Source organism: Schistocerca serialis, chromosome 11 (assembly GCF_023864345.2).
Source record: "Schistocerca serialis cubense isolate TAMUIC-IGC-003099 chromosome 11, iqSchSeri2.2, whole genome shotgun sequence".
Taxonomy (NCBI): domain Eukaryota; kingdom Metazoa; phylum Arthropoda; class Insecta; order Orthoptera; family Acrididae; genus Schistocerca; species Schistocerca serialis.
The window spans coordinates 71,182,020-71,190,534 of record NC_064648.1 but is presented as its reverse complement, the minus strand read 5'-3'; the positions used below and the strand labels follow the sequence as shown (position 1 = coordinate 71,190,534).

At 44.7% G+C, this 8,515-nt stretch overlaps 1 protein-coding gene across 1 annotated transcript in view; it reads right to left on the bottom strand.

The window, feature by feature from the left end:
- Positions 1-3,242: 3,242 nt before the first annotated feature.
- LOC126426817 (zinc finger protein 665-like) overlaps positions 3,243-8,515 on the bottom strand; it is a 555,446-nt gene continuing 550,173 nt past the window's right edge. Inside the window, exon 9 of the mRNA XM_050088837.1 lies at positions 3,243-3,348. Within this exon, the coding sequence (XP_049944794.1) occupies positions 3,291-3,348 (58 nt within the window). The 3' untranslated portion in view covers positions 3,243-3,290. The remainder of the gene's footprint in view (positions 3,349-8,515) is intronic.

The window sequence follows — 8,515 nt, the reverse complement described above, 5'->3', positions numbered from 1 at the left end:
AGTCTCGGTCGGGCACACAGTTTTAATCTGCCAGGAAGTTTCATATCAGCGCACACTCCGCTGCAGAGTGAAAATCTCATTCTGGAAACATCCGCCAGGCTGTGGCTAAGCCATGTCTCCGCAATATCCTTTCTTTCAGGAGTGCTAGTTCTGCAAGGTTCGCAGAAGAGCTTCTGTAAAGTTTGGAAGGTAGGAGACGAGGTACTGGCAGAAGTGAAGCTGTGAGTACCGGGCGTGAGTCGTGCTTCGGTAGCTCAGTTGGTAGAGCACTTGCCCGCGAAAGGCAAAGGTCCCGAGTTCGAGTCTCGGTCGGGCACACAGTTTTAATCTGCCAGGAAGTTTCATATCAGCGCACACTCCGCTGCAGAGTGAAAATCTCATTCTGGATCCCATTAATAGTTTAGTCCGATTGTCAAGTATAACCTTTACCCATACAATTTCGCAGGAACTATCTATTTCAGTTTCACTACAAGGCAAACTACTTCTGACAGCAATAAATACTCCACCACCAACTGTATTTAATCTATGTTTTCTGAACCCTGTTAGATCGTTTGAAAAATTGCGGCTGAATTTATTTCCGGCTTAGCCAGCTTTCTGTACCTATGACTATTTCAGCTTCAGTGCTTTCTATTAAGGGCTTGGAGCTCTGGTTCTTTTCCAACACAGCTACGACTATTTACAACTACAATACCGATCGTTTCTACAACTAACATACTGTGTTTTATCTGTCCCCTTCTAGACGGACGCCGTTTCTGTGGTTCCCTGAGACCTAACCTAAAAAGCCGCCCAGACCCTTCCACACAGCCCTCCCTACCCGTGTAGCCGCTTCCTGTGTGTAGTGGATTCCTGACCTATTAAGCGGAACCCAGAAACCCACCACCCAATGGCGCAAGTCAAGGAATCTGCAGCCTACACGGTCACAGAACCACCTGAGCCTCTGATTCAGGCCCTCCACTCAGCTCTGCAGCAAAGGCCCACAGTCGGTTCTGTTGACGATGCTGCAAATGGTGAGCTCCGCCTTAATGTCGCAAGCAACACTGGCAGTCTTTGTCATATCCACTAGCTGCCCGAAACCAGAGAGAATCTCCTCTGCTTCCAAGAGACACACGCCATTGGTACCGACATGAGCCATGAACCGACATAAGCTTAGAAATGGCCAAAGCTAAATCATAAAGGATGTTCTTTACAGCGATTCCAAGTTAAATTACTGGGAACTGAATCACTAGGAAAAGTGTAGGCTAAACATTTCTGAACATCGTCACTAACATTTGCTAAAGAAATTATAGATGTTGAAACATGTCGAACAAAACTGGAATACTATGCAGTGTCTTTTCACCTTAGCCACTGTTTCTTTTCTTTCTATGTACTAAAAAATGTAAGAAATAGCTGATTTTTTTTTCAATGGAGCTGACTATTTCACTGTTAAGAAACTGATACATGAATTTTGTTCTTATTTACAGAACCACACACACACACACACACACACACACACACACACACACACAGACACACACACACACACACACACACACACATGCACACCGTGTTGAATTTTTCATCTGTACTGCTACTGAAAAACCTACCTTGTACTGTGCATTCGGATGTATAGCCTGTCTTATGGAAGAACATTCAATAAAAAAAACAACTTGGCATAGAAAGTTAGCAATGTGCCAAGAAAACAAAGTATAATAATAAAATAAGAACTAGGAAGAAGCAGATGTATGAAATCCGATACTGTAATATGGGTGAAGCATGGTGAATGTAGATTAACTTGTGGTATTAGCAGATGATGACAGCAATTTGATCGTCATCGTCGTCCCCTCCCCTCTCCACCATGCATCAATGTCAATACTTTCTTCCTAAGAAACCTTAACATTCCTGCAGTGTTCCATGCCATTCATACATCTTGAAAAACATTGTCAAATGCTTTTGTTATTCTATTGTTTCATGTGTGAGTCGACCTTTATGACAGTGTGTCTAATGACCATGTAGTATTTGAGTTCTGTGGGATGTTTCTTCAATTTTGACTCTTCCTGACATCACACCAGATTATTTGTAATTTATCATTCTACGTTTTTCAACCTCATTCGATATTACTGAGATCCCCTGCTATACCTGTAGGCTAGGACAGATAGTTTAACTTATGGAAAGCGGCCAAAATAAGTGGCTGTCAGCTGCACATGAACATACTACTTTATTCATTTTACAAACATTACAAGAGTAAAGGAAACATTAAAAGCAGAGCAAGCCCAACATTAATTTTAGAACTTAATTCCCAGCTAAATGCACCATTCAATCTCACTCTTCAAGGGAAAAACAACTTTAATTTACAACTGGCTGAAGGCCAACCACTTAAGACTCAAAAAGAAGAAATTGAATTTTAAAAGACAGAAGGCCTTATCCTAATATTTCTTTAAATCAGACTGAAGGCCCAAACAGTCTTACGCCTTAAGGGCAAATCAACATTAGTTTAAAATCGGCTAAAGGCCAATAACGTAAGATTCAAAAACAGGAATTTGAATTTAAAAGGCAGCTGGCCTTGTCTTGAAACTTTTCTCTAAATTAGGCTGAAGGCCCAAACAATCTCACGCCTTAAGGGCAAAACACGTTTAATTTAAAATCGGCTAGAAGCCATACATAAACAAACAACAAGGACAAATAAGAAGAGGCAGCACATCCAATGGCCCTCAGAAGTTTCCAAGGGCTGGCCTGGAACTCAAACACTAATGCTCGTTTAGGTGAGACAGGCAGTTGGCCCAACATTTCTCAACCCGACAGCAACCCAACTGACAGACAGTCAACAGACCAAGCGACAGGATAACTTCCGCTCCACCCAACCAGTACACAACGGGGAGCTCAATGGAACGTGTAGAAGGTATCGGCGCCCACAACGAATTAGACCTTCAACTGCCAGACTACACACCGTGCTGGACAGCCACAAGACGACGAGGAAAATACACTGCCTGAATTTAAGTCAATGTCCAGGGCTGGATACCAGAACGTTAACGGCCACAAGGCAGAAGATTTCGCTGGTGCACTTCAATTCAAAAATAATCAATTTAAGTTAAACTCCACACGAGGGCAGCTAGAATTTCGCCAACTTGAAAACAAACGTTGTTGCTCGCGGGAATGTCCCAGTAGCCCACAACTAAATTCAAACATCACAATGTGAACTGTTGGGGTTGGCTGGTAGATTAAGTAAAGGCCCACCTTTGCTGTCGAGGATCTCTGAGCCATGGACCTTGAAGCAATGGGAACACTCTGACTGCATGTGGACGCCGGGAGCTGGCCTATCCAGACACGTGCCTCGGAGACTTCCTCGCTGCTGCACGCCAACCAACCAACTGCCTGCACAGCACAGCCAGAAACTAGAAGCGTGAGGCCAAAGATAGTACAAAGGTGCGAATATCGATACACGCTACTGGTGCCACTCACAGAGACAGAGTATAACAAGCATAATCGTGATAACTGTGGGACACTAAACACAGAATAGCAACCAATGTCTAATGCAAGGCATAAGACAAGCCAGCTATAGCTCAACCTCCCCCCCTTAAACTCAACACAGGTAGGGGGTGACTCAACCCCTGAGCTATCTGAACTTCTTGGCTAAGGTGAACCCTATACTGCTTACCTGAACAGTTGTCCTTGATCAACAGATTTATCAGGCCTAAGGTACGTACGATGGTGCAACGCCCCAGAAAATGGGGAGTAAATTTGCTAACATTCCCGCCAAGCACCTGCCTCCCCAGGAAATTTCAGACATAGACTTGATCCCCTGGCCTCCCCTTAAAGGTTTCTCAATTATGATTATAACGCTCAGCTTGTTTATTATGGGCCCTGAGTATATTACGTCTGACCTGGTTCCAGTTTTCCTTGATAACTTGAGGACTAATATCCGCTGGAATAAGATCTTGAATACCCCACAAGTTCGAAAGAGGGGAATTAATGGGATAGGAAAGAATAAAGGAGGTGGACGTAGCTCTCAAAGCTTCATGACTGGCGGTATTAAAGGCAAAACTAAGCCAAGGAAGACTGGATTTCCATTGACTAGGGGTTTTCTGATGATAATTATCAAAGCGGACTTAAGACTTCGGTTAACTCTCTCCACAAAGGACCCCAGGGGATAAAACAGGGTGGTCGTGATATGTTTGACAACGTTCTGAAAACAGAAGGCCCTGAAAGGAGCCGAAAGAAAAGCAGGAGCATTATCGCTAACACGCTGCTTAGATGGGCCAAAAACACTGAAGACATTAGTTAAATGAGAAATAGTGTTGGCAGCGGTAACGTTACGGCTCGGAAGGAGCCAATAAATCTGGAGAAAGCATCGATAATAATTAGCACATATCGATGACCCTTGTTAGTACGAGGTAAAGGTCCTAAATAATCAATGTAGAGCTTGCGCGTCGGACAGGACTCTCGTTCAGAACTCGACTAACCCAGTTGAAGAACATTCTTGGGTTTGGCTACATTACACAAGCGACATTAGGATATCATCTCTCTTACATCCCAGTCCATGGAGGACCAAGTTACACGCTCCTTGATTTTTTGGAGAATCTTATATGTACCTAAGTGGCCACCCATCAGCGAATCACGAAAATAACGAAAAACCAGGAGCACCAAAGCTACAAGCAAACAGATCTTGCACTCCTTAGCATCGCCCACCCTCTTACAGAGAATACCACTCTTAACAACATACTCATCCGACATCTCTCCTGCCAACACACGTTGCTTAATCGGGGCGCAAACAGAGTCCTGAGCCTGATGCTCAGCAATATCATCAAACAAAAGGGGAATTTCACCCAACACCATACAATTAAGACTGTCTCCCTCCACCTGCTGGTTTCCCTTACTAGGTGTAGTTTCGGCGAACATCCAGTTGAAGACATCTGTGAGAATATTTTCAGAGCCTCTCACATGTTTAATTTCAAACTGAAATGCTGAAATACTCACTGCCCACCTGGCAATATGGCCAGTTTTTCGTGGCCTAGCCAACACCCAGCTCAAAGCCCAATTGTCGGTTTCTAACTGGAAAGCCCGATGTTCAAGGTAGAAGCGCTACTTCTCTAATGCAAATAAAACGGCCAAAGCCTCGCACTCGTAGAGTACTTAAGTTCAGCATCAGTTAACCCATGAGACACATAGGCTAATGGCTGTCTCTGCCCCTCAAACTCCTGGAGGAGAACGGCTGACATACCAGCATTACAAGCATCAATTTGAATAACAAACCATTTATTAAAATCGGGTACTCCAAGAACCGGAGGACTGGTTATTGCTGCCTTAATGTGCTCACAGGCAGCCTCCTGGGCGGGTCCCCATTCAAAACGCGCGCCCTTCTGGCGTAACTGATTTAAGGGTGCTGCCAACTGAGAAAAATTGGGAACGATACGCTTAAAGTAGTTCGCCATGCCTATGAATTTAGCAATTCACCGCTTGTCGGTAGCCGGAGGCAAAGCCCGTAAGGCTTTAGTTCGCTCTTGGTCAATGCGAATACTGTGACTCGAGACTATATGACCTAAGAAAGATACCTGCTGCTTGGCTAGCGTCATCTTAGTAGGCTTAACGGTCAGTCCGGCTCCCTGTAATCTTAACTTGCTGTATATGTTCCAAATGGTCCTGAAACGAACGTCTAGAGATAACTAAGTTATCCAAATAATTATAAACATAAACTAACTTCAAGATGCCAAGGTTATTATCAAGCAAACGAGTAAGCACAGCCGCACCAGTGGCTAGCCCAAAAGGAAATCTGTTAAACTCAAACAACTTCCGATCAGTAGAAAATGCGGTAACATATTTACATTCTTCAGCCAAGGTTGGTTCAAATGGCTCTGAGCACTATGGGACTTAACTTCTGAGGTCATCAGTCCCCTATAACTTAGAACTAGTTAAACCTAACTAACATAAGGACATCACACACATCCATGCCCGACGCAGGATTCGAACCTGCGATCGTAGCGGTCGCGCGGCTCCAGACTGTAGCGCCTAGAACCACTCGGCCACTCCTGCCGGCTTCAGCCAAGGGAATCTAATAATAAGCCTGATTCAAATCACGGGCTGTAAACCAATTAGCGCTGGCAAACCAAGTAAAAGAATTATGCTGATGAGGTAGGGTACCGATTTAACGACAACCTTAGCATTTAAATGGCGGTAGTCAACCACAGGTCTGAAATCGCGCCCCTGATCTTTAGGCACAAGGGATATTGGGGAAACATAAGCAGATGTAGTAGGCCTAATCACTCCCTGTTGGAGCATCTGAGATATTTCAGCCTTGAGTATCTTCAACTTAGAGGGTGAGAGGCGATATAGGTACTGCCAAACCGTAATATTGTCGGACAGACGGATATGATAATCAACAACGTTAGTAACACCCAAGTTATCACTCAGGACGTGGCGAAAACTGTGCAACAAATTGCGTAACTGAAAAGCCTGATGGGGCAATAGATGGGCCGGATCAAACTCATTAGCTACAACCTCAAAAGCCAATGCGCTAACAGTACGATGCACAATAGGTTTAGCGCATTCGCAAAGGCTAAACTTCTCCTCAGGAGCAAACTTAAAGGAAAAGGTGTGCCCAGAACAATCCAAGACCAACCCAGTTTTATTGATGAAATCACATCTCAAAATTAGATCAACTGGCAGTTCCTTCACCAAGGCTAAAGACATAGGCCAGGAAAAATCGCCGACCGATATACTCTCCCGGAACTAATCATGTAGAGGCAACACTTGGCCACTGGCCACCCAACATCTCTGCACCAGCGAAGCGACTGACCGAAGTTTCGTAAGATGCCCAAATTCCGAAAACCACTCAAAGCTCAATAATGAAAAGGAACTACCAGAATCCAAAAGAGCACAAATCGGCTCTCCACCTATCCGAGAACAAACGTACATAAGTACACCAAGGTCTGAATGCTCGATCCAGAGTTCGCAGCCCAGCCCGGCGTCATCTATTGGCTATGGATGCACGAGGATGAACACAAGAGCACACCAAATGCGCCATACTGCCGCACCTGAAACAACGCCAGCGTTCCCTTCTGATAGCTTCAGTGGATGTAGATACTCTGGAATCAGAGCTGACGACCTGCCCCTTAACCTTGTGACGTACATTGTTACCAAGTGGTATTGCAGATGCTGTTACCACCAAGTCACGCAGCTCTTCCCTGGTTGAAAGCTGCTTGTGGAAGACAAAATGCGACTAATCCGCCGCGCGCATTCCCCTAAGAACAACAGAGACCAACTCTTGTTCAGGTAAATCTATTAACAATGTCAAAGAGGCTGATGTAACAGCTCCTCACACCATGTACTTCCCAAATGTAACGACACTCTAACTGTTCACGAACTCCGGTGGTCAACCTTTGCCTAATCACCAGCTCCATTACTTGCTGCAGGGAAAACCCTTTCGCCATGGCTCGCGAGAGGAGTTTCTGCAACTCACCTCTAGCTTACGGGTACAACGATGCCAAAATTACTTGGTGTGAAATGCAAAAGGCAGCCGTTTGTTATTCTAAACGAACCAATAACAATAATAATTTTTCCGCTTCATCAAGTCGCTCCACAATCAATTCAGTAATATCTCAGAAGAAATAGGCCAGAGGATTAGGCAACTTGGCAAATACAGCAGCTAACGTAAGAGAGGATGCAACAGTACCCCACCGGGCTGGATCTCACCCTCTCCCTGAAAGCGCAAATCCCGATCTTCAATCCTCCTCCCATCCAACTCCAAAGACGCAAGCTTAACCTGTAATGTGCTCATCAAAGTTCCCAACCCAACGGTTAATTTCCGATCATGATCTTCCGAAGCTAACGTGCCTAAATCCGCTATCTGATTAGTTAAATGCATTAACCGTGCCTGCACCCCTCGTTCCAGATAACTGTCACTAGGTTGGGTTACCTCCAAAACACAAATAGTTTGCTCAAAGCCTCTAACAGCCTCAAACAAAAATTCAGTTGCTGCTCCTGTCTCACCCACCACCGCTGACGTGACGTCAACCCGATGAAGAACGGCAGTACGCAAACGGGCTACTAACTCCGGAACACGGCCCTCAATCGGTTGGCGCCTTATTGCCTACTCGTAAACAAGGTGGTCCTTTCTGAGCACGCGAATCCCCAGACACTGTCTGACTGCCATTACGATAAACACCTGAAACACGTAACAGCCAAAACAATATCGTGCCACAGAACACAAAAACATAACAAGAGTGAGACTGACAGCAACTGGAATAGCAAACACAAGCGAAATCATGCTCTGCTACCAGTGAGATCCCCCGCTATGCCCGCAGTAGAGGATAGATAGTTTAATTTGTGGAGAGGGGCCAAAACGAGTCGCTGTCAGTTGCACCCGAACATACTACTTTATTCATTTTACAAACATTACAAGAGTAAAGGAAACATTAAAAACAGAGCAGGCCAACATTAATTTTAGAACTAAATTCCCAGTTAAATGCGCCATTCAATCTCACTTCTCAAGGGCAAAACAACTTTAATTTAAAACCGGCTGAAGACCAACCACTTAAGACTCAAA